At 43.5% G+C, this 26,690-nt stretch overlaps 1 protein-coding gene across 3 annotated transcripts in view; it reads left to right on the top strand.

The window, feature by feature from the left end:
• PIGG (phosphatidylinositol glycan anchor biosynthesis class G (EMM blood group)) overlaps positions 1-26,690 on the top strand; it is an 86,814-nt gene that overhangs the window by 48,692 nt on the left and 11,432 nt on the right. For 2 of the 3 annotated variants that reach the window (XM_062609735.1, XM_062609736.1), the window contains exon 12: positions 3,877-4,040. In XM_062609735.1, the coding sequence (XP_062465719.1) occupies positions 3,877-4,040 (164 nt within the window). Of the gene's footprint in view, positions 1-3,876; positions 4,041-4,360; positions 4,549-26,690 lie in introns of those variants that run through there. The other variant, XM_062609737.1, reaches the window with a different exon arrangement.

Here is a 26,690-nt window from a genome sequence, read left to right as displayed (position 1 = left end):
TTTTTTTTAGGCTTGTTTTAGTAGTTAGGATCTTTGCTTTATTTATTGTTTTATCTAATTCAATGAAGAGAAGCAAAGTTAAAAATATTTGACTATTGTCAAAAAGCTGTGAAATTAATACATTTAGTCAGAATGCCACTTATTTGTCAGGATGTTATTGCAAGCTTTGAGAACCTCTTGATGAATGTTTAACAACATTGAATGATGGATTGCTTTATCCTAAGCTCTGTGTTGTCCACGTCTCATAACTCATCAGTCACTTCCCAGAAGTATATTATATCTTTAGCATTGCTATGTGCCCTTCAAATACAACAAGAATAAAAATAAATATCTTGGTTGTTTCTCTTAACTACAGCAGATCCTAAAAAAAATCGTTGATGTAAATATGTCTTAAAATACTTTTGTTACTATGTGAAAGCTCACAAATGAACAAAAATTCCATGTATTTATTTGTCTTGCAGGGTTTTGTTTCCATCCTTAGAGCAGTATATCTGCAGAAGAGGAGAAAAAAAATAGTCTCAAAATGTTTAAGACTTGCTTATACTCTGTTAATTTTAATTATTGGAGAAGAACAGAATAGGTTTCTACATTTTCAGAAAAATTTGTATCCAATTCATCTTGCCTTTATGTAAAGAGAGAGACTGAGTGACATTTTGAAGTGGTTGATAGCTTTCCCTTGTTATGATTTCAAAGCGCTGTAGGACAATTTAGATGGTAGAGGACCTCAGCAGGACCACAGTTCAATCCGTTCTCAGGGGTCGTACCAGGTTGCTCAGGGTCTTGAAACCTCCAACAGTAGAGACAGCAGAATTGTCTCGGTTTTATTTTTTTCAAATTATTCCACTTTTTTTTTCTCCTTAAATTATTTGTTTCACATAACTGAATTCCTCATTCTGTGCTTGTTCATAGGGTTCCAGTTACTAGAAAGACAAAAAATTATGTGTGAAAGTGCGATAACAGTCTGCTATGCTAAATCAATTGTTAAACAAGCCAGAAGTATGTCATTTTTGTCTTGCACCTCTGCACCTCTCAGTTCAGTGACAGTCATTGAGACACTGCTCATTTTCAGTGAGTGATGTGATATCTGTAGCATTTTAAGAAAAATCATTGCAGCTTTGAAGAGGGTTTTAGATTGTTTCATTACTGTCTGTGGAGGGATTTTCCTTTGTTACTGTTGCAAATATGCTGGGCAATTTCTTTAGCCAGTGTTCCTGTATTTGTGCTTCATTGATCTAGGTGATGATGGATTATCATGGAAAGCTTTTATGCAATAGTGCATTGTCTCCTGTCACTTTCTGCCCTTACCACAATAAGCTATTAGACCATTCAAATACTTGAGTGATAATTTAAAATAAAAGCAGACACTCTGAATTGACATTTATGTATTGTGTGGAGTATTAGAAGTTACAAGCTACTAAAATTCAGATCAAATGTATGAACTGGTCTTGGTGAAACATATCTAACATGAAGAAAAAATGCTGCTGACTGCTTAGCAGGGCTTTTTCAATAGTGGCTTTGGAGTGGGGTGAGAGTGAAGTGTTTGGACCCTTAACATACAGTGTGGTCAGATTTCTAAGTGTGTGGATTCAGGTGTGTACATCTTTGTTTCTCTTTGTTCTACAGCTATAGCACATTAAAAAAAGTCAAATGTAGGTGGAGTGAGCCCTGTGTGAAAGGAAGTTGAGAAGGTGGAAAGCACTGTTCCTTCCTCTGGTTCCTTCCTCTGTCCTCAGTACCTTCCAGAGGAGAGTACATCTTTTTGCCCTTTTGTGCAGGACCAGTGACATGCACTCCCAGTTGCTGTATTTATTCTTGCTTCTTCTCACATGCAGTGGGATGGGGAGCTGCTCCAAGGTGCCATGGATCAACCATGTACATGTCCAGGAAGAGCAAACACTGTGAAAAGACCTTTCAGCTCTTCATAAGATGAGCGGGATTGCCTGATCTCTCAGCTTTCCTGCTCTGCATGCATTATACAGAGAAGAAGGAGAGAAGAGAAAATAAGTAGATGTGGTGGGGAAAGACCTGTTACTTTGGACAAGGACTGGGGGAAAAGAGAGCAGGTTCTCTCCCTACCTGTCCCTGGCAAACTTACTTGTTGAGGAGCAGCACCCTGCCCTCCTCTCAGACGGTTGCTCTTGACCTTTCTGCTCTTGCCTTGTCCTCAGTCTATACACCTTCAACCTGAGGAGGAGCTTTGCTTTACAGCTTTCTTTTCCAATCTCAACTTACAGTACTAGGGCACAGATCAGCTTTTACTTCAGTGGCTCATCATAGTTATTTGCTCTGCTCCTGTCATTGCTGAACATTACACTAAATGCATAACAATAATGTGTTACACTGGTGCAGTGTAACAGTCACTACAGTGGTCCATGGTGAAGGTCAAAATGAGGAAGACTGACATTCATAAGTCAAGATCTTTCTGCTGTATGGTGTGTTGGTAAAATCCATAGCCTACTGCCTTCTTACAGCTTCAGTTTCCTCTTACATTCTGGGGCGACCTTCATGGTAGGATTCACAGGGAAAGTGCTGGTGATGAGTTCTGAATTGTTCTGTTGTCATAGATGGTCTTTTTCTTCTTAGTTATGAGAGCTATTTCAGAAACAGTTTTTCCTGTCCCTCATGGCTATTTACTTATGTGGTTGAAAAAGCTACCTGGTCTTCGTGCTTCCTGGTGTGCTCTGGGTTTTGTGGGCAGCCCAGACATGTATTTGATCAGAAGACTTCCTTGCTGGGATAACTTGGTGGCTCAAAGACTGCTCACTAAGGTGAGAGGAGATCAGGTTGGAGGGAAAGGGGGAGCTGCCACTCCTTATATGCTTTGCTGAGACTGGATTTAGGGTCTTGGTGGTTACAGCACTTAGTTTTGTGTTGGTCTGGAATTCTGTAGGGGGAAAAGGAGAGTTTGATGACTGTTAGAATACCAGTGCTGTAGAAACTGATGAGCTTCTCCAGATATGGCAAGAATATATGAGAGCTTTCACACTAGTCTGAGGAAACCTATCTTTGACCTGCTAAGAAATATTCTGCCTTAATCACAGGATGTGTTTTCTGCTTTAGGTATTTGAGTAAAGTTAAATACTTAGGCATTTTCAATAGAAAATACTTCCCTCAATTTTTTATTATCCTTTGTTACTTTGTGGTCTTAGTCACTGGAAAAAGAAAACTAGGTAAAGCATACAAGTCTTGGACAGCTCTTAATACTTTCATTACTGTATGTTCCTTCTGTTTTTCTCTTTCTACATTTTAAATTTCCTTTATTGATGATTCAGTCTATCTAGGCTGACTTTTGGTCTGTTTCAATGCAAATGTGGTATAGAATCTTGGAAAGCAGAAACCTCTCTGAATTTGTAAGCCTTAATCTGGTTACATGCAGCAGCTTGTGTCATGGGGCAGGTGGGCAGTGTAGTGTTCCTCTACCGGTCTAAATTGGAGCCCTTCTGTCTCTAACAGCAGGAAATATTAATCTCCTGGTATAATTTTGGGCAACAAGCCTAAAATCTTGGGTTTGAAACATGCATGATAAAAAATGCATTTTTAATTTCATTACTGTGACTGAAATCAGCAGGAGTAGCTGCTTGCTTTAAACTCTTTTCTTGGATGTAATTTATTAAACAATAGCCATGTTAATTTGCATAAAAAATAAGACAAATAAAGGATCATGCTGTTTATGCCCTTATTGGTCTGTAAATCCTCAATAAAAGCTCTTGTTTGGTAAGCTGCTTTATTGAAATTCTGATGTAAAGAATATGGCTGTATTGTAAAGTGGCTTAAAGAGTAAGTGTTCAACTGGTACAATAATTAATATTATTATAATGTATTCTAAATGTTTCTTTAGAGGTATTTGAAGCCTTAATTTTTTATTCCTGTTTTCAGGGAAATTCAAATGGCATTGCTACTGTGGATGTTTCAGCAGGTTTTGTGGGACTAGAAAGTTACGTGGAAGTACCAGCAATCTTCCTTACAGCATTTGCAACATATGCAGGACCTTTGCTTTGGGCCATTCATCTGCTGTGCTACTTGAGTTCTGAAGTTAGCAGGTAATCATGTTTTGTATTAAAGTAATACTTCTCTCTATGTACTGCACATACAAATGCATCCATATAGTGTACTCCTTGTCAAACAAATAGTGTTAGTCACATAATTTTCTTCCTTGGAAGCTAGTTTTCTGGTAAGAAAATGCATGTGTTTTGTGGTTTTTGTTTTTTTGTATGAGTTTGTATCACCTTGCTCTTCCTTTTTCTCTGCAGAAGTTCTGCACTGGGGTTATAAGTGTGTGTTTTACTAACTTTGTTTCCTAATGAGTTCTCAGTTTGCTGTGCTGAGTTACTTACAATTTTACTATGTTTTGTTGTAACAGCATGTGCTGCCTAAAAACGTTCTTCTTGGAACCTACTAAGTAGGAGAATTGAGAAGGACTTTTTAAAGTAATAGAACACAATTCAAACTTAACTAATGGGCTGTTCTTTGAATGTCTGTCCTTGTTTGGCATAGTGACATACGTTTTATAGATAAACCAGATTTATTGTATGTTACTGGTTATTGCAGTCATTTGTAGCTAAATATTCATACTTTTTGGTATCTTGTGTGGTGGATTGGTTAATGGAAAATTAATAAGTGCATTTGAAATTTTAATTGGAATATACTCATGTAATTTAGAGTGTGCATGTAAAATCTAGTTGGACTCTCTGATATTGCATTTAACTCATCTTCCAGGACATTCAAAGTGAGATGCAGTATGTTATAATAGAGGAATTGTAAATTCCTTACTGTATGATAGCAATGCAAAAAGTTTATGTATTTTAACAGACGTAACATTTGACAGTGACTAAGTTCTTACCATCCCAGAGTCTTTTCTGTGTTATCTGTGGAACATAAATGTACTTTTTCTTTTCTTTTTTTTTTTTTTTAATGGGGGACAACCTCTGACTTAGCTTTATCTTCAGAGTGTCATCCAGTCTCATCCTCTTAGTGCTTTTTGTTTTCTGTTTTCTCTTCTCTGTTTGCTTTTTTTGTTCTGGGCTATACCTACACTGTGAACTTCTGTTGGCATGTGTGTGTCCATCAAAAATGTAAAGGCGAATTGACCCCCAGCTGACCAAGCTGGATAGACTAGTGGAGGTTTTTGAGCCAGGAAGGACCTATTATAATAGGCTGTATTTCTGCATAGTCATTGTGTCCATTGCTCCATGTTAACAGGCACCTTTTAGCAGGTAGAGTTAGGGTTTACCTTGATTCACCAATTTGCCTGTCTGCCATATTGCTCTCTAAAGATGTCCGTCTCTCTCTACTTTATCACAGTGGAGTTATGCAGCCCAGTGGTGAGTCATTGTATTGCTCTAGTAATGCATTCCGTAATGTAGATTAAGACAAACTGTAGAATATTAGCTCTTAGTCTGAGGCCACCTACCTTGAAGTCATCTTTGCTCTTATATAGATTGGTACTGTCTAAGTGCTGGTCTTTATCTATAATGCCTTTGAAACCCATCACTTTCTCTGTTCATTCAGATTTTTTTTTGCTTCAGAGGAATACATGTGAAATACACTAAATATTGATGTCTGGATTTGTATAACCACAGAAACCCCTTCCTTGAATTTTCCTGTCTGGTGACTTGACACCAAACTCAGTATTAAATCCCTGTTTCTAGTGCTCCTAAGTTTACATTTAGTTACTGCTTTGCTCCATCAATGCATCTTCCCAGTATCAAAGCTCTTCAGGTTTTCTCCGTTCTTTCAACTCTCTTTGAAGAGAACTATCATGTATCTCGTATAAAGCCCCATGTCTTGTCTTCTAGTAAATATGTGACCCATGACCCAGGGTATTACTTACATTCTAGTAATCTACTGTTTTCTCCAACTCCTTTATACCTCTGTCATGCTTTGTTTAAAATAGTGCTAGACAGTTTCACTGGTCACAGCCATGTTCCCATGTTGTCTATTTTTTTTTTTTAGCAGTCCCGCTTTCTATTCTTTGTTATTACACTGAAGATGCTTTGGAACTGGAATTTTTTACTTGTGCTTAGAGGGCTCTGAGGACAGAGGAGTAAACTGCCTCAGTGCCAGTTTCTGGGAAGGGAGAAGGAAAGAATAAAACCACCCATAATATTTTTAAAGAGCTGAAGTTTTAATGTTGTTTAAACCTTAGGCTGCAGACTGTGATGAACACTAACATAAAATGAAGAGAAAATGGTGCCATACAGCATGCTTTTTCAGTGCTCTACTAACAAAATAATAAAGAACTTTAACAAAATCTGTAAGGGTCTGTACTTGTTTAGCATTGTTTCAAATAATGTGCCTCTGTAGTCATGTTGGTTGTTGTTCTGATGTTTTCTTGATTGGATTTTTGCAGATTAAAAGCTCAGCTAATAGTGTTGCCAGGTACAGTGCTCATTTAAACTGCTCTCAGGCGGGTAGCTGTGACCTGTAATACCTGCATCACTTATGTAAGTAGATTCCACCAAGCAGCTCTTGTCTGTAGCCTTTTTAAAGTTCATTTGGGACAACTGGTAAGGTTGTTTCCTCTATGGAACAGTACATAACTCTGGACTGGAATATCTGTAGCTGCTGGAACTTCTTTAAATTGGTATGTGATGGTGCTCAGAACTTGGTCTGTACACTTTTTATTTTACTCTTCTGTTTCATTGTTGCTGCCCAAATTACTTTGTTATTCCTTGAAGCCAAAGCTGAAACTGCAGAAGGCCGAGGTTCAGCTGCTTCATGTGTTTTCTTAAACGTATAGGAGAGTGAAATTTTAAAGTTGTGGAAGCTTTTGAATGTTCTTCATAAAGGATTCTTATTCAGTGATTTATAAACAATATGCCTTGGTCAGTGAAATTCAACCCCCTTTTTAATATGGTCCTGAATGCAAGATGGAGATACTTTCCAGTCTTCCTCCAGGTAGGAAGGTCTAATCCAGATGCCAGCTCCAACAAAGAATATGCTGAGTGGATCTCATTAGATAACCACAGGATGTCATCAGGATTCCTGTGCCATCCTGGTACAGTCTTAGCAGAATGGGTGTGCCCAGAACTGCTCGGAAGTGTCATTCTTGACAAAGTCCTTGGCATCCTGCAGCCTGTTTTAGTACTGTTGCATCTGAGGAAGTTGACCTGGACAGGGAAGCCTGACTTCACTGCTAACTGCCTTTGTTTATTCCAGACATTTAGCAGAGCTTGTGTAATTTACAGCTGCATCAGTTGGGTTGGCTTACCCGGGCTTCTTGCTGGAGTTTTTAGAAGCTAAGCTCTATTGGGGCATATCTTCCTAGGGGCAAATATACGTGCGTATCCTTCCTTCTCTCTGCACTTTGCATTTTTGGAATCACAGAATAATTGAGTCTGGAGTCCATCCCTCCTGTCCAAAGGAGGGTCAACCAGAACAGGTTCATCAGGGCCATGTTTAGTTGGTTTTTGAGTATCTCCAAGGATGGACACTCCAGGGTCTCCTTGGGTAACCTGTTCCAGTGTATGACAACCCCCTCAGCAAAACAGCTGTTTTCTGATGTTTAAGGGGAATTTATTACATTTCAGTTTGTGTCCATTGCCTTTCATCCTTTCACTGGGCAACACTGAGAAGAGTCTGAGTATATAGTCTTATTTCTGCCCATTAAATGTTTATGAACACCGGTGAGATCCCTGATGGGCCTTCTGTTCTCAAGGCTAAACAATCCCTGCTTTCTCAGCCTCTTATTTTATTCAGATGCTCCAGTCTCTTCCTCATCTTTGTGGCCTTTCAGTGAACTTGCTCATACCCCCGTGTCTGTCTTGTACTGAGGAGCCCAGAACTGGATCCACAACCCCAGATGTGATCTCACCACTGCTCAGCAGTCAGGAAAAATCACCTTCCTCAATCTGTTTGTTCTTCTTTTCCAACAACAGCTGGGTTGGTTCAGGGGAACATTGCTTGCTCATGATCAACTTACTATCCACCAGGAACAACCTATGTCCTTCTCTGCCAAGCTGTTTTTCAGAGAGCCCCGAGTCTGTCCTGCTTAATGGAATTTTTCTTCCCCAGGCACAGGATTTGACATCTCCCTTTGCTAAACTTACTGAGTTTCTTGTCAAATGATTTCTGCAGCCTCTTGGGGTGCCTCTGAGTGGCAGCAGACCCATCTACTCTATCAACCACTCCTCCCAGTTCTGCATAGTGTGCATACTTGCTGGGGTGGCACTCTGCCCCATTGTCCAGGTCTTTAATAAAGATGCTAAAGAGTATCAGCCTCAGTGTCAAGCCCTGCGGTTGTTTGCTAGTGACTGGCTTTCAAATGTACTTTGTCCTGCTGATCACAGCCCTGTGAGCCTGGCATTTGAGCAGGTTTCAATCCACCTCACTGTCACTTTCCCAGCCTTAACTGCATTAGTTTGCCTGGGAGGTTCTTATGGAAGAAGGTGTTAAAAGCCTGCTTGTGAGGTTAAAGTACATTAAATGCATGCAGCCAATGTACCTTTGGCCAATATAGTAAAATGGAGTAGAAGATAACTAGGTTTTGAAATAATGCATTTGCTGTGGAAATGTAGTTGTAACTCCTTAAACAATTTGCTTCCATCTGATCAAACATGTGGAACTATGAAATATTCTTCTCATATGGAAAAGTAAATATGTTTCTAAAATAATTAAGTGGCTTGTGATAGACAGTAACATGGGTATTACTGCCACTTTTAGTCCTTCAGGCTCTCCTGAGAAACTTGGCATCTTAAATGTGATGGGATTTGCACAGACAGAAATAGAAAGAACAACTCTCTGGCTTCAGTCTCCATGGAAACTGTGCAATAACTCTTGAAACTATTTTTGAGACAGAGAGTACTGATTAAACGGATGTCTGAACTTAACCAAGTATTCTGTGTGTGACTTGCATAAATTCCAGAGAGCACCTGATTCATATAAAGAGTAGTTTTTACAGTGGCTACTGTGTTGCTCTGATCTGAAGTAGAATTTTGGATTTTGGGATCCTTATGTTTAGGAAAAGGGCCATGTTTTTGGATAATCTGACCTATATTAGTGATTTCACTGTGCAGTACACTCCAGATGGATTCAGTTTTCAAGCTCCCACCCAAAATTGTCATGTGGGTGCCAGTGTTGTGTAATTACCACTCTTTTAGCTAGGCATTGTGCTAGTTCTCAGATTTCTAGCACATTGAAATCTGTGTTTTAATTGGTTTAATGAGTCAAGTGTCAGGATGAACTGGTGGACATCCCTAGCATTAGAAGGCTGCATGCTTATTAGATTTTCTTCATTAGCTATCAATAGTTTTAACAGTGCTTTGATGTTAGCAAATGGCTTTCAGGTATTGAAAACAGGAGTTATGCCCAACACAAGGATGTTAGTAGTTGACAGACTTGCTATGTTGTGACTTTGTTAATTTAGAATGCTGGCACAGCAAGCTTAAGTTTTGCTGTGAATTCTTTTATAATGCTGATCTAAACAGAATTAGGAAGGCAGCTAGCTAAGGGAATTTCAGCAATCAACATCAGCTTTTGCCATCTTCAACCTAATGTGTTTGATTCATAGGGTCCCCCATTCACAGTCGATGTTTGTACATTAATTCCTTTTTCTTTCTGCCATAGCCTGTCTGAAAATACTGAACCCTTTGGTATTTTACCAAGTAGTTTTTAATTCTGGTTTCACCCATTCTCTCTTAATTAATTTGGTTAATTGAAGCTGCAAAAATGTTTGCAGCTATGAATATACTACTGCTTTCTCTAGAATGGTAATATCTCTTACCTATTGTGTTTGCTAGTAGTCCCTTTCTGTAAATAAATAAAATTAAAAAGGGTATAAAAGAAGGTACCTACCTTTTGTTGATGTGCATGAAAATCTGGAAGTGATTTGATAAAACTGGAATGGAGTTTTATTTTGACAAGCTTGAAGAGTATTTTACTCAGGTATTTCTTGATACGCTGTCATTGCAGTGATGGCTGGAGATTTCTCTTATATGTTGTTAGTGCTCTCTCTTTATTCATTCCTTTGTCATGCAGGTGAGACACTGACTTTTCCTATGTGGTTTCTTTTAGGCAGCCATGGCTCCTACTACTGAAGAGTATTTTCTTAATGAAAAGTGATCCAGCTAAGTAGGATTGCCTGAGTTGCCTCTACGCTATAAACAAATGACAGATTGCTTCAAAGCCATTTGCAAAATAAATGTCATCCTCTTGCTCCCTGAACCAGCTATGCAGCTGTGTTTTAGGAGCTGAAACACTTTCTATGTAAATGTTAAGGAAAGTTCTGTGCACAAAATTTATAAATGCACAGATTTGGACTGGGTTAGGTTATTTTTGCTTTGTGTAGATGGAAGTAAGCATCTGAACAGATTTGGAACTTCGAAAGTTATGATCTAATTTTTTGGTAGAATTGGCATATCCAGTTCCAATGAGGCTTATTTTCTCATAATGACTGATGACCCTAATTGAGAATCTGTGGTCCAGTGTGCTTGCTACTACCCAAATGCATTGTAGAGTTGGCCACACAGCTTTTAAATGATCTTGTTGATACTGTGTACTGCCATTACTACGAGATTTGTTCTCATTGATGAAACTGCTGGTTTAAGTAGAGGCCACTTTAAGTAAGCACGTCAGAAATGCTTTTTAGTTTTTTAATTTTCTATCACTTTGTGGGTAGTCTTGAATTGAAAGATTTTTTTTTTTATTTCTCCCCAAGCTCTAATTTGGGGGATTTATGGCTCTTTCCATAGAGGTACTTTCATCCTCTCTCATGCACGGGTATTCGCCATCTCTTTCATGTTGCAGGCTTTTCTGACCTCTCATGTGTGCTTCCCACCTCTTGCACATGTACTTCCCCTCCTTGAGGTGCTCTACTCTCTCTCATGGGCTTCCCCACTTTTGCTCTTTCCTCTTCCATGCACTTCTGTACCTCCTGTGCTTCTGCCCCTTTGCAAGCATTCTTCTCTCGTCTTGTGCTTCTCCATGCTCTTTCCTCCTCAAACGCTTCCTTCCTCACACTCGCCGCCCTCACAATCACACATCATTCGTTTCCCCTTTCTCATGCATACTTTCTCCCTCTTCATTGTGCTTTCTCATTCTCATGCACACGCTCTCCCTGCCTTGTTTGTGCTTTCTCCCTGTTCACTTGCACATCCACCTTCTCTTGCACACTTCTCCCCTTCTCAAATGCATTTCCATCTTCTTTCATGTGCTCTCTCCCTCTCTTCATGCCTGCTTCCCTCTCCTTTGTACTCTTCCCCTGGCTGACATGCTGACATGCTTCCATCTCTTTTGTGTGCTCCTCCTCTCCTTTGTGTGTTCCCCTCTTGCATGTATCTCCCTCCCTCGCTGATTGCCCTCTCACACATGCACTCTCCTTCCTGCGCATGCGTGCTTCTCCTCAAACGTTCTCTCCCTCTCTTACTTGGATGTGCTTTGTCTCTCCCTTGCTTGCTTTCTTTCTTGTGCACTTTTGCTCTCATGTGTCTTTCTTGCATGTTCTTCTCTCTCTTGCTTTTCCTTTTTCTGTCTTCCTTTCCCTGTATAGATTTTCTCCTATCTTGCATGTTTTCCCATGTCACACACATTTTCCATCTCTCTCACACACACTCAGATTCTCACAAATTTAAATAACTTGCATTTTCCCTCTCCGTTGCATGCTCAATAGCTTATGTCTCTCTCACCTTTTTTCTCTCACCTGCCTTCTTTATCTTGTACTTCTTTCCCTCATTCACGCTCTGCTGCTAACATTCTCTCTCCTTTGTATGCTTTCCTGTCTCTGACAGACTTTTTCTTTCTTGCATGCACTTTCCCTCTTTTAATCTTGCAGTCTCTCCCTTGTGCTTTCTCCTTCTTGCTAGCTGTCTGTCCCTTCTATATCTACAGTTCTTCCTCTCAATCTGTAGAGCTTCCCCCAGACAGACCCTACTTTCTGCTTGTCTTGGACCTGCTTTCCCTCCCTGTTAGCTTTGCGTTTTCCTCTCTTGGGTTATTTCCTGTCTCTTGGATGCACTTTGCTTATGTCTTTCAAGCTTTATGAGTCCCTTCTCACACACACTGGCTTTCCACCTTCTCTCATCGCTCTTCATTTTCTCCCTTCATTTCTCTTCCCTCTCTCTGTTGGTGTCTGTGTCCCGCTGCCTCTGAGCTTCTCCTCTCTTTCTCAGTGCTCCCGTATTTCCCTTTCTGACGCCATTTTCCTGTGTGCCTTTTGCCTTTCTCTCTGATGTGCTTTGCCTGCCTTTATGTACATCCTTATCAGTGATCTGGACTTGGGAATTAAGTGCAACCTCAGTAAATTTTCACACAGCACCAAGTTGGTTGAGAGTGTTGACCTGCTGGAGGGTAGGAAGGCTCTGCAGAGGGGTCTGGACAGGCAGGATCCATAAGCTGTGGTCAGTGGTATGAGGTTCAGCAAGGCAAAGTGTCAGGTTCTATACTTAGGCCGCAACAACCTCATGCAACACTCCAGGCTTGGGGAAGAGTGGCTGGAAAGCTGCTTTGTGGAAAGGGACCTGGGGTGCTGATTGATGGAGCTGAACATGAGCAGCTTGTGCTCAGGCAGCCAAGAAGGCCAATGGCATCCTGGCCTGCATCAACAATAGTGTGGCCAGCAGGGCCAGGGCAGTGATCATCCCCCTGTACTTGCACTGGTGAGGCTGCACCTCGAATCCTGTGTTCAGTTCTGGGCCTCTCACTACAAGAGAGACATTGAGGTGCTGGAACAGGTCCAGAGAAGGGCAATGGAGCTGGTGAAGGGTCTGGAGCACAAGTGTGATGAGGAACGGCTGAGGGAGCTGGGGTGGTTTGGAGAAAAGGAGGCTCAGGGAAGACCTTAAGGCTCCCTACATCTACTTGAATGGAGGTTGTAGCAAGGAGGGTGTTGGTCTTTTCCCAAGGTAATGAGTGACAGAACGAGAAGAAATAGCATCAAGTTTACATTGGATATTAGGAAACATTAGGACTTGATGATCTTAAGGGTCTTTTCCAACCTAAATGATTCTATATGTCCCCTCTGTTATGCTTTCCCTACTCCCTAATGCTGCATGTTTTGCCTCTCTTGGCATTTAACCTGTCCTATGCGCTGTGCCTGTCTGATGTGATTTTTGTCTTCTACTTACCCTCTTCCCTGTCTCATTATGTCACTTTGTCCATTACGACACCCATGCCTCTTGTCTGCACTTTCTTCCATTTGTGTGCTTTCCCTCTTGCACACTTCCTCACATGCATTTCTCTCTCTTGTGTATGTTCTTTATCATGTACATATTGCCTCTCTTGCACACACTTTGCCTCCCACGTTTTACCTTTCATGTGCTCTGCCTCTCCCTTGCTTGCACTTTGCCTCTCGTGTGTGCACTTTACTTTTCCCCCTTTCTTGCATGCATATCTACTTTCCACCTCTCTCCCTCACTTCTCAGTCTCTTGTGCTCATGCATTACCTCATCCATACAAGCTGTGCTTCTTTTGAATACGATTTGCCACTCTCCCTCTCTGGTACACACTTTGCTGCTTTGTCTTACTTTGCTGCTGTTGTGTCAGTTTGGGCGCTTTGCTCTCTCATTTTCTCTTGCTTCCCTGTCTCATGTTCTGTCCTGTCCTCTCACATATTTCCATCTCCCAGCTTTTCTCTCTTACTTGCACTGTCTTTCAGAATCTCACTGTCTCCCTCTGTTGCACTCACTGTCCCACTCTGCCCTGCCACAAATCTCTCACCACCACACCCCTCTCTCAGTCACCTCCCCAACCTCTTTGTAGGTTCCATCTTACTCCCCATCTCTCTCTTCCTGCCCCCACTGCCATTTTTCTCACAATCTTAAACATGCTTTTCCTTTTTCTGATGTACTTTGCCTGTGACAGACTTTGCTTTTCTCTTGGTTTCCTTACATTTTCTTGTGAGCATTCACTCTCTTGCAAGTTTCTTTTCCATTTTCTATTTCTTCCCTGCTCTGCACTTTTCCATGCCCCATCTCCCTGTTGTTTTCTTTTTCTCTTGCTCTCACTTTCCCTATGTATTTTTCTCTTCCCCCACTTCCATGCTTTCTCAGATATGCTTTCCTTGTCTCAGGTGTATGTTTTCTCTTTCTCTAATGTGTTCCTGCTTTTGTGTTTTCCTCTTTTGCTTGCATTTATGCTTGGTCTTCTACTTGTGCTTTTCTTTCCTCAGTCTTGTGTTGTTCCTTGATATTTGTTGCTGTCCCACTCTCACATTTTCCTTTTCTCTTGCTTTCCTTGTGTCTTGGGCTGTCTTTGCCTATGTCTCACATGATATTCCATCTCTGACATATTTCCTCTTGTACGTGCTTGCCTTCTCATGCTTGTGGTTTCTTGCTTGTAACCTCACTCTACTGTTCACGTTTCACTCTTCCTTGCTCACTTCTTCCTTCTATTTCTTTCCCTCTCCTGAGCTTTCCATTTGTCTGACATGTTTTCTTGCTCTTTTGAATGTGCTTTGCCTTTCTCCTGGACATGCTTTCCCACTCTCTCGTAAACATTTCCTGTTGCATGTGCTTCTCTTTTCCCAAGGGAGACTTTCCTTGTCTCCCTTGTGCACTCACACTCCCTTGCATACCCTCTAGCATGTTTATTCTATCTTGCTTTTTCCTTCTCTTGCATGCTCTCTCCTCTCTGCCACACATACTTTACAGCTGACCCACCTCTCCTTGTACTTTCCCTCCCTCTTTCTTTTGCTGTTGCTCTTGATCATGTACTGTTCCTCTCTCTGACACACCTTTCCTTTGTATGGCTTCACCTCACACACAGTTTGCCTCTTTCATGTGATTTGCCTCTCAAAGGGGTTTATTTCCTCTCTCCAATGCATTTTTCTTCTCTTGCCCTCTGCCCCTTGCTTGTCTTCCCTTTTGGACATAACCTCCCCTCTACCCAGCCCCTTTTCCCATCTTTTCCACTCTCATGTTCTGCCTCATTCTCCCTCTCCTTCTTTTACTTTGCTACTCTGTCTTTTGTTTTCCCCACCTCTTGCATGCTTTTCTCTCTCTGAAACATTTCCTTCCTTGCAGGCACTTTCCCTCATCTGTTCTTTCAGTCTCTCTTTTGTGCTTTCTCCTGCCTGTGGCTCATTATCCCTCTCTATTGCACAACACGCTCCCCACTATCCCTGACATTTACACTCTCATGCTTTCCTTTTCTCATGTGCTTCAGCTCTCTTGCATGCCTTTCTTCTTGCATTCCACTATCTCTTTTGCCTTTCCTTTCTGTGTCTTGCTTTCCCATTCTTTTTTCCTCATCTTGCATGCTTTCTCCCTGTTGAGCAATTTTCATTTCTCCTGCTTGTAGCTTTCCTATTGCTTGTGCTTCCTTTACCTTGTGATTTTTCCTCCATTTCTTGCTCTAGCCCGTTCTAACTCTTGCTGTCCACCTCTTTCACTTACTTTCCTATTCACTCTCTCCCTCTCCCCCTTCTTTCTTTCTCCCACTCAATTTACTTCTGCTTTCCCTCTCCATTCCTTTTGTTTTCACCTCTTCTTCTCACTACTCTCCTCATTTGCCCTCTCTCTCTTTCTGGCACAGCTTTCTTCTGTATAATTTTTGTGCTCTCTTGCATAATTTGTTACCTGCTTTCTTTTCTCTTGACCTTCTGTCTCACAGGTGCCCTTTCCCTGTCATGTGCAATTTTTATCTTTCTGTCATTTCAGTCGTGCATGTTTCATTTTTTTCCTGCATTTTTCCCTCTCTTCCCCCTCCCTCACATGCTTTGTGTCACATAATACCTTCCTCTCCTGCTTGTACTTTCCCTAGCTCATCTTGAGTTTTTCCTTCCCCTTTTTTGCTATCCCTATCTCTCACCATCCTTCTTTCTTAGTGGCCTTCTTTCATCTCTTTCTCAACCTGTTGTCTGTCTTTCTACCCTCCAATTTCTTCCCTTGCTGTCTCTCTTCACCCTCCTTGTTTCTGCTCTTTCTCACACACTTTCTTCTTCCACTTCCCCGCTCACATTTCCTCCTTTTGTCTTACATTTTTTGCTTCTCACAGATCCTCTTATGTCCATTGTCTCTCTCTCACATGCTTTGCCTCTCTTGTGTGTTTTACTTTTCCTTGCACTTCCTTCTCTTTGCTCTCATTTTCTAGCCCTTTTATGTTTTCCCCTCCCTTGGTCTTTTTCCGTCTCTGGTATGTTTTTCTAGTTTCTTGCATTTACTTTTCCTCTTGCTCATTCATGGTTGCAGTCTCTGGCTCATGCTTTCCCTACTTCTGTCACTTGTGATCTCTCTTTCTATTGCTTGCTAGCCCTACATCTCAGCATCCCTCTCTTTCTCTTGCTACCCCCTCTTTGTCTCTCTTGCCTTCCCAGCATTGCCTCAGGCATGCTTTCCTTCTCTCTCTGATGTGCTTGCTCTCCCCTCTTCCCTCTCTTAAGCTTTCCCCTTGTCTTGGCCACCTCATCTGACTGATATGCCTCATCTCTGGCATGTGCTTTGCTTCTCTTGTGCATATGCTTCACCTCTTTCAGATGCTTACCTGCTCTTGTGGATTTGCTTTGCCTCTGTCACATGCTATTGCATTCTCTGGCATACTTCCTCACTCTCTGATATGATTTTCTAGTTGCTCATGTTTTCAGGCTCTTAGTTGTGCTTTTATTTAGTTTATGCTACCACTCTGTATCTCTTGCCACCCTCTCTCTGATTCCAGTTCTGATTCAAGCTCTTTCCATCTCCCTCCCTCCCCTCTCCTTCCTCCCATTCTGTCCCTTCCTTACCCCCTTAACATTCCCTCTCACATGTCACGTCTACATCATTCCATTTGCATGTCTCTGCATCTCACTGCCATGTAATTCCTCTCTTCCAGACATGCTTTACCTTCCTCTTTTTATTGGTTTCTTACATCCACTTTGCTTCCGTCTTTGTTCCCTATCTCTCATGTGCTTTTGCTTGTCTTGTACCTTTATTCTTTATCAGGTGCTTCCCTCTCTCAAAAGCTGTTGCTTTTAACATCTTTATCTTGCACCCCGCTCCCCATACGCTTACTGCCTCTCTCACACAATTCTTTTTTCTCTTTTTATTGTACTTTTCCTCTGGCTTGCATGTTTACTTGTGCTTTTCCTCCCTCCGCTTCCTGCTGTCCTTGCCTTGGTTTGCTTTTCTGTTGCTTTGCCTCTTTCCCTCTCCTCCCCCCCCCCCCCCCCCCCCCCACTACATTTCTCTCTCTCTCCTTTCTTCTAAGACATATCTTCCCCACATATTGCTTTCCTTCTCTCCCTCACATACTCCCCTACTCCCAAGTCTCAGGTGGTTTGCATCTTTCACCTTTGTCCCTCTGTCACATGGCTTGCCTCTGTCTCTCTGCCACCTACTTTACCTGAGCCTCTCGCATACATGGTTTACCCCTCTTGTGCTTTCTTCCTCCTGCTTGCATCTCCTCACACTCTTGCATGCTTTCCTTCTCTCTTACGTGCTTTTCCTCCTGGGTGCTTTCCCTCTCTCCCACACACTTCCCCTCTCTCAGGCTTCCCATGCCCTTTTCCTCTGCTTCTGGTACACCCTGTGTCTGTCTCTCAACAGCCTCTCTCTTGCATGCATTCTCCCTCATGTGCTTCCCTCACACATGAATTTTGCCTCTCTTTCATGCTTTCTTTATATCTCATATGTGCTTTTCCTTGCTTGCTGTTGTCATTGTCTTTCACCCCCTCAACTCATGTGTCTTATTAACCTTCTTTGTCTTTCTCATCTGCTGTCTCACAGTTTCTCTTCTTGCTTGCACTTTCCATCTCACTCATGCTTTGTCTTTTACTAGTGACACTCCTCCCTCTCTCTCCCTGTCCTGCTATGCCTCTCTTGCTTCCCCACGTCTCATCCCATTCCCTCTTTCTTGTCCTCGGTTCCCCTTTCCTCTTTCTTCAACTCCCACCCACCTAATCTCTGTCACTGCCTCCTCTCCCTCACTCACGTGCTCAGTCAGCATCACAGTTTGCCACTCTTACCCACTGTACCTCTCCGTGGTGTGCTTTTCCTGTGTGTCATGTACTCTACCCCTCTCATCTCCCCCCTCCCACACTCACTATTACACACTAACCCCATCTCCACATCATGCATTCTTACTCACACACATCTTGCTTCTAGCTGCCATGCAGTTTGCCTCTCTGTCATGTGCTTGCTTCCCTTGCATGCATTTTCTTTGCCTTGTCCTTTACTGTTTACCCTTTTCTCTCATCTCTTCCTCTTGCTAACACCCTCTTGCATCTTTTTCCACCTTTCTCATACTTTTCCTCTTTCTTGCATGCTTTTTCCCTTACTCATGCTTTCAGTCTTGCTAGTGCTTTTCCCCTCTCTTGCTTTCCATGCATCTCTTGTGTGCCTCCATTCTTGTGTCTTCGCTCTCTTGCACACCCCCTCTGTCTTAGTTCGCTTTTCTGCTTGCGTGCTTTCCCAGGCACTCAGTCTTCCTCTCTCTCACTCCCAGTGTCAGGTTTTCTCTTGTCCTCCCTCTCACCCCATCCTCTCCCCTATCCCTGTCTTCCTGTCCCTCTGCCTCTCTTGCTGCTCCCAAATAACTTAATGCCCTTTCTCCCCGTGCTGCCCTCCCACTTCTCTAGGTGCTCCTCCGCCTCTCTTGTTGGCCCTCTGTCTCTCATGCCATCTTTCTCACTGTTGCCCCCTCCCTGTCCCTTTGTCTGTCTCTCTTCCTGATTTTGCTGTTCCTTCCTCTCAAATGCTGTCCCTGCTCTCTTCCTTTCCTCTTTCCTGCTCAGTGTCCTTCCCTCCCTCTCTCACTTTCTGTGCCTCCCTACTCTTGCTGTTTATTACACTCATTTCTTCATCCCCCACTGATCCTTCTGGTCTTTCCCTGCCCCTGTCCCTGATTCTTCCCCTGCTGCTGTACCTTCCCGTCTTTCCCTCTCACTGCCTGTACTGCCTCATTCCCCCCCCATTCATTCTCCCTGTCTTGCTTCCTGCCCCCTTCTTTGTCTTGTTGCCCCTACATCTCTTTATGTTTCTCTCACCACCCGTACATTTCTGTCGCACTCACTTTCCCTCTCCCTTTCTCATAATTTCCACACATTTACACTTTTTCTCTCTCATCTGTCACTATTCTTTTCTCTGTCTCTCTTGTTCCTTTTTTTTTGCGTATTTTCCTTTCTTGGACATTTGGCCTCTCCCACAAGTATTGTGCCTGTCTTGCACGTATTTTGGACTCTAGCATGCTCATTGCCTCTGCTGTATGGTCCTTGCTTGCAAACTTTTTGCGTCCCTTAAATAAGCTTTCTCTCTCTGCCTTACAATCTTTTTGACATACTTACTCTGTTACATCCTTTCTGTCTCAGTTTCTGTATCTCATGCTTTCCTTTTCTTGAACATGCCATAATGTGCAGCTTGGCATTCTTGAGCTCTCTTAACACACCCTTTCTCACACTCAGACTTCTGCAACCTCTCTTGTCATTTTCGTCTTCTGTGCTTTCATGCTCATATACGGTGCTTCTCACTTGCGTGTCCCATTTCATGTGATTTCCCTTTCTCTGCCTTCTCTCCAGTGCTTTTTCTCTTGTGCTTTCCTTTCCACAGGTGTGCTTTCATGCTCTTGCATGTGTGCTTCCCTTCTTAGTTGCATGTACTTTTCTTGTCTTGCATGTGCTTCTCCTCTTATGTGCACTTCACCGCAATTGCATGTGCTTTCCCTCTCACCAGCTTGAATTTCTCCCTCCATTTCTCACACATGAATTCCTTCCTTGTGCGTGTGCTTCTTCCTCTGTATCTATCATGTATTCCCTCTGTTCCTCTTGTGCACTTCTCTCACCCCCTGTGCACTTATCCGCCTGCTCATGCTTGTGCTTTCCCTTTTGTCTGTTGCAGTTTTTCTTGGTTTTTTTGTACACTTTTCTTTCTTTTGAGTCAGTACATTTACTTTATTGCTTTTCCCTCTTCTCTCAAGCTTTCGTTCTCCTACATAAATGTTTTCCTTCTCTACTGTGTATTTCTCCTCTTTTGCAAGTGCTTTTCCTCTTTTGCATGCTGTTGCCTTGTCACTCTCTTGCACCTTTGTTCTATTGGCTGTGCTTTCCTTTTTCCTTTCTTGTTTGCACTCTACCCCTCCTGGGCACATTTTCTCTCCCTCCCTTGTGCTGTGTTGCATGCTTTTCCTCTCACTTGCACACCAGCTTTCCCTCTTCCATGTGCGCAGTCCATTCTGTCTGTAATGAGCATCTCTTCTTTATTCCATAAGTTCCCTCTCTGATATATTTAATCTTTTTTAGTGTGCGTTTGCCCTCTCTGGCACCTTTTCCTTGCTCTTTCTGTTGCACCTTTCTCCTCTTATGTGCATGCTCCCTCTCTTTCTTGGTCCCCCCTTCTCATATCCACACTCTTGCCATCCCCACCCACTGTGCTGTTTGCTTTCTCTTTCTGTCTCTGGCATGCTTTCCCTTGCCTTCAAGCTTTTTGTCTTTCTCTCATGCACTTTCTCCCAGTCACAGTTTCCTGCTCCATCGTGCACATTCCCGCATTCATAGAATCATAGAATAGTTAGGGTTGGAAAGGACCTTAAGATCATCTAGTTCCAACCCCCCTGCCGTGAGCAGGGACACCTTACGCTAAATCATATCACCCAAGGCCTCATCCAACCTGGTCTTGAACACTGCCAGGGATGGAGTATTCACAGCCTCCCTGGGCAACCCATTCGAGTGCCTCACCACCCTAACAGGAAAGAATTTCCTTCTTATATCCAATCTAAACTTCCCCTGGTTAAGTTTAAACCTGTTACCCCTTGTCCTATCACTACAGTCCCTAATGAAGAGTCCCTCTCCAGCATCCCTATAGGCCCCCTTCAGATACTGGAAGGCTTCTATGAGGTCTCCACGCAGCCTTCTCTTCTCCAGGCTGAACAGCCCCAACTTCCTCAGCCTGTCTTCATACGGGAGGTGCTCCAGTCCCCTGATCATCCTCGTGGCCCTTCTCTGGACTTGTTCCAACAGTTCCATGTCCTTTTTATGTTGAGGACACCAGAACTGCACACAATACTCCAGGTGAGGTCTCACAAGAGCAGAGTAGAGGGGCAGGATCACCTCCTTCGACCTGCTGGTCACGCTCCTTTTGATGCAGCCCAGGATACGGTTGGCTTTCTGGGCTGCAAGCGCACACTGAAGCCGGCTCATGTTCATTTTCTCATCAACCAACACCCCCAAGTCTTTCTCCACAGGGCTGCTCTGAATCTCTTCTCTGCCCAACCTGTAGCTGTGCCTGGGATTGCTCTGACCCAGGTGTAGGACCTTGCACTTGGCGTGGTTAAACCTCATGAGCTTGGCATCAGCCCACCTCACAAGTGTGTCAAGGTCCCTCTGGATGGCATTCCTTCCCTCCAGCGTATCAACCGAACCACACAGCTTGGTGTCCTCGGCAAACTTGCTGAGGGCGCACTCAATCCCACTGTCCATGTCACTGACAAAGATGTTAAACAAGACCGGTCCCAACACCGATCCCTGAGGGACGCCACTCGTTACTGGTCTCCAGCTGGACATTGAGCCATTGACCACAACTCTTTGTGTGCAGCCATCCAGCCAGTTCTTTGCCCACCCAATGGTCCATCCATCAAATTGATGTCTCTCCAGTTTAGAGACAAGGATGTCGTGTGGGACAGTGTCCAACACTTTGCACAAGTCCAGGTAGATGATATCAACTGCTCTACCCCTGTCCATCAGTTCTGTAGCCCCATCATAGAAGGCCACCAAATTGGTCAGGCAGGGTTTGCCCTTAGTGAAGCCATGCTGGCTGTCACCAAGCACCTTGTTGATTTTCATGTGCCTTAGCATGCCATCCGGGAGAATCTGCTCCAGGATTTTGCCAGGCACAGAGGTGAGACTGACTGCTCTGTAATTCCCTGGGTCATCCATTTTCCCCTTCTTGAAAATGGGGGTTATATTTCCCTTTTTCCAGTCATTGGGAACTTCACCTGACTGCCATGATTTCTCAAATATGATGGCCAGTGGCTTTGCAGCTTCATTTGCCAGCTCCTTCAGGACCCACGGATGGATCTCATCAGGACCCACGGACTTGTGCATGTTCAGATTTTTAAGATGGTCTCGAACCAGTTCCTCTCCTACAGTGGGCGCAAGGTCTTCATTCTCACAGTCCCTGCGTCTGCCTTCCAAGACTTGCATGGTTTGGTCAGAGCCTTTGCCAGTGAAGACCGAGGCAAAGAAGTCATTCAGAACCTCAGCCTTCTCCAAATCCTGTGTAGCCAGTTCTCCCGAGAGCTTCCTGAGGGGGCCTACATTCTCCCTAGTCTGTTTTTTATTTGCTATGTACTTGTAGAATCCCTTCCTGTTATCTTTAATACCTCTAAGTAAGTTTAATTCTAACTGAGCCTTAGCTTTCCTAACCTGGTCCCTAGCTTCCTGGACAACATCCCTGTACTCTTCCCATGCCACCTGTCCTTGCTTCCACTTATTATAAGCCTCTTTTTTCAATTGAATTTTCCTCAGGAGCTCCTTATCCATCCAAGGAGGTCTCCTGGCCCTCCTGCTGCACTTCCCTCTGGTTGGGATGCAACACTCCTGAGCTTGTAGCAGGTGATCCTTGAATATCAACCAAGAGTCTTGGGCCCCCCTGCCCTCTAGGGCTGTATCCCATGGAACCTTCCTAAGCAGGTTCCTGAAGAGGCCACAGTCTGGTCTCTTGGAAGTCCAGGGCAGTGAGCTTGCTGCACGCTCTTCTCACTGTCCTGAGGATCTCAAATTCGAGCATCTCATGATCGCTGCATCCAAGGCTGCCCTGGAGAGTCACATTTGCAACCAGCCCTTCCCTGTTGGTGAGCACGAGGTCAAGCCTGGCACCTCTCCTTGTCGGTTCCTCTATTACTTGCAGAAGGAAGTTATCTTCTACACAATTGAGGAACCTCCTGGATTGCTTGTGCCGGGCCATACCGTTCTTCCAACAGATGTCAGGGTGGTTGAAGTCACCCATGAGAACAAGGGCCTGTGAGCGTGAGGCTTTTCCTGTCTTTCTATGGAGTGCTTCATCCGCAGGTTCTCCTTGATCAGGCTGTCTGTAACAGATCCCCACAGTAATGTCTCCCATAGCTATATTCCCTTTGCTCTTTCACTTTGTCATATACACTTTTGTTTGCTCATGCTTTGCTTGTCTCTAGTGTGAATGTTTCTCACTTACGTGCTTGCTCGAGTGCTCTCATTTAACATATGTTCCCCCTGTTGTGGCTGCTTTCCCTCTCAAATGCTTTCCTTCTTCATTGAATGCGTATGTCTCTTGCTCTTTCATTCTCTTTTGCATGCTCCCTCTTCCTCGCAACAGTGCAAAGTTTCTTTCTCTCTCTTACATCTTTATCGCTGTCCCATGCATCCACTCCACTGTCTTGGACACTTCATGCTTTTCAGTTCTTTCTCATTTTCTACTTTCCCCATCTCTCCTGCATTGCTTCTTTGTCATGCACTTTTCCTTTGTTGTGTATGCTTTCCTCTCCCTCCTGGTACACTTCCTTTCTCTCTTTCACCATCCCTCTCTCATGGATGCAATTTCCCTGTCTTTCTCCCTTGCTTTCTTTCTCTTAGGCATATGTACCCTTTCTCTGTCACATGCTTTATCACAAGTGCTGTTTCATCATGCTTTCTCTTTCTCCCTTGTGTGTTTTCCTGCTATGTCTGCACTTTTCCCTGCACTTCACATATATAACATCTACTTTCCTCTTTTTTCTTCATTTTGTCTGCCTTGAGCTTTCTTTTGCTAACCTTTTCGCTTTCTCCTCCTATCTTACATACTTCTGCTATCTAAGGCTCTCCCTGTAACTCGTGTCCACCTCTTTGATGAACTTTGTCTTTCATGGCATCTTTACCTCTCTTCTCATGTGTCTGCTTTCCTTACATATTCTGTGCAGTTTCACCTCTTGTGTACTCTCTCCCTTGATCTCTGGCATTTGCTCTCCATCACACCTTTTTTTCTTGCATTCAATTTCCTTTATTCTCCTTTTTTTCCTTTTTCTCCTTCTTGTGCTTCCCCCCCTTCCTCCCAGACTCCCTTTTCCTTCTTCTGTTATGCTCTTTCCCCCTTTCTTGCATGTGAGGGCTTTCCTTCTCTCTTGTGCATGCTCCTTCTCTTGCATGCTGTTCCTTGCTGGCTTGGGCTTTTTGTGTCTCTTGTGCAATTTCACCGCTTGTGCGCTCTTTCCCTACCTGTCTGTTATATTGTCTCATTACTCTTCTTGCATTCTTTCCCTTTCTCACATGCTTTCCCCCATCCAGCGCATGTTCTTCTCTTGTATGTGCTATTTCTGTATCTGTTGTGTATCTTCCTTCCTTGTAAATTGCTTTTCCTTCTTGTGCACTCTTCCCCTCTCTCTTGTAGCACCCTTTCCCATTCACTTACTTTCTCTCTTGCATGTTTCAGTCTCTCTCATCCTTTTTCTATCTGTTATTTGTTGGCTTTCCCTTTCTCAGGCGCTTTCCCTTTCTCAGGCGCTTTCCCTTTCTCAGGCGCTTTCCCTTTCTCAGGCGCTTTCCCTTTCTCAGGCGCTTTCCCTTTCTCAGGCGCTTTCCCTTTCTCAGGTGCTTTCCCTTTCTCAGGTGCTTTCCCTCTGTTGTGGGTTAACCCTGCAGTTAAACATAACACATCCATTTGCTTCTTCCCCTCCCAGTGGGATGGGGGAGAGAATCAGAAGGGCAAATGTGAGGAAACTCATAGACTGAGATAGAGATAGGTTAGTAAATGAAGCAAAGCTCTGTGTGCAAGCAAAGCAAAATAAGGAGTTTATTCACTGCTTACTTTTGGCAGGGCAATGTTTAACCACTTTTCTGAAAATCAGAGCCTCAGTATGCATGACAGTTATTAGGGAAGACACAAAGACACAAACATCTCCCCTTTCTCCTTTCTCCCCAGCAGTTTTTGCTGAGCACAATGTATGGGATATCCCATTGGTCACTTGGGGTCAGCTGTCCCAGCTGCATCTATTCCCAGATTCTTGTGCGCCCCCAGCCTAGTTACTGGTTGAACAGCATGAGGAACTGAGAACATCTTAGAATCATAGAATCGTTAGGGTTGGAAAGGACCTTAAGATCATCTAGTTCCAACCCCCCTGCCATGGGCAGGGACACCTCACGCTAAATCATATCACCCAAGGCCTCGTCCAACCTGGTCTTGAACACTGCCAGGGATGGAGCATTCACAGCCTCCCTGGGCAACCCATTCGAGTGCCTCACCACCCTAACAGGAAAGAATTTCCTTCTTATATCCAATCTAAACTTCCCCTGTTTAAGTTTTAACCCATTACCCCTTGTCCTGTCACTACAGTCCCTGATGAAGAGTCCCTCCCCATCATCCCTATAGGCCCCCTTCAGATACTGGAAGTCTGCTATGAGGTCTCCAGGCAGCCTTCTCTTCTCCCGGCTGGACAGCCCCAATTTTCTCAGCCTGTCTTCATACGGGAGGTGCTCCAGTCCCCTGATCATCCTCATGGCCCTCCTCTGGACTTGTTCCAACAGTTCCATGTCCTTTTTATGTTGAGGACACCAGAACTGCACACAATACTCCAGGTGAGGTCTCACAAGAGCAGAGTAGAGGGGCAGGATCACCTCCTTCGACCTGCTGGTAACGCTCCTTTTGATGCAGCCCAGGGTACGGTTGGCTTTCTGGGCTGCAAGCGCATGCTGCCAGCTCATATTCATTTTCTCATCAACCAACACCCCCAAGTCCTTCTCCGCAGGGCTGCTTTGAACATCTTGTTGATATGCAAGCAATAACTAAAATATTGGTGTGTTTTCTCTCTGTTTTCCTCCACCCCTCTTTTATTCTTCACCTCTCTTTCATGCTTTCCCTCTCTCTCGTACAGTCTCCATTTCTCTTTGGCATGTTTTCCTGTCTGTCTAGCATATGGCCTTTTCCTGTCATGAGCACACCTTCCATCTCTCCCTTTGTCACTCACGCTTTGTCTCTCACACACACTTTTCTGCTCATTCTGTGTACTTCCATCTCAGAAGTGCTTTGCTGTTCTTAAGGCTTTCTATCTCTCACATGCTTTACCTCTTCCTTGCATGTGCTTTCCTTTTGTTGTATGTGGCAATGTTTACCCTTACGCTCATGCACACTTTTCCTCTTCCCCGCACACGCATGCTAATTCTCTAACTTGTGCTTTCCTTCTTACTTATGATTTCTCTCCTGTTTGCCTCCATCCATTTACTTCTGCTTTTTCAGGTCTTTCTCCTCTCCTGTGTGCTTGCTCTTTCAGTCATTCATGTTCTCATGCTTCTTCATGCATTCCTGCCCTCACACTTTTCTCTTACTGTGTGCTTATCCTCTCTTGTGTGTGATTTTCCTTTCTCGTATACTTTTCTCTCCGTTGCAGTTTCACTCTTTTTACGCTCACAGTCTCATTCCTTCTCTCTTCCTTTTCCCCCATCTCAGTCTCTCAAACTTTCCTTCTTTCTCTTGCATGCTTTTCCACTCTTGTGCTTGCACCTTTCCCTCTCCCACACTTTTTGTCTTGCATACTTTCCATGTGCCTTTTTTGTATGTCTCTCTTTTGTTTTCCTTCTCCCACAAGCTTGCTTTCTTGTGCACTTTTCATGCTGTCACTCTTTTCTTGTTGCTGCCTTGCTTTTCCATCTTTCTCAGTGTGGAGCTGTACCTCTTTCATGTGCTTTGCCTTTGCTTCCCACTTATGATGTCTCTTCTTTGCTTATGCTGTCCCTCTCTGATGGTTTCCCTATGCATTGCATGCTTTCCTTACTTCACCCATTCATGTTTTCCCTTGCTTACTGTTTCTTGTGTGTTGTTTACCTTTTTTGCACGCTTTTACTTTTTTGG

This window comes from Pezoporus occidentalis, unplaced genomic scaffold (genome assembly GCF_034315485.1).
Source record: "Pezoporus occidentalis ecotype Australia unplaced genomic scaffold, CSIRO_AGI_Poc_V1 ctg140, whole genome shotgun sequence".
Lineage (NCBI taxonomy): Eukaryota > Metazoa > Chordata > Aves > Psittaciformes > Psittacidae > Pezoporus > Pezoporus occidentalis.
The sequence above is the reverse complement of the archived record's forward strand: the minus strand, read 5'-3'. Positions and strand labels throughout refer to the sequence as shown.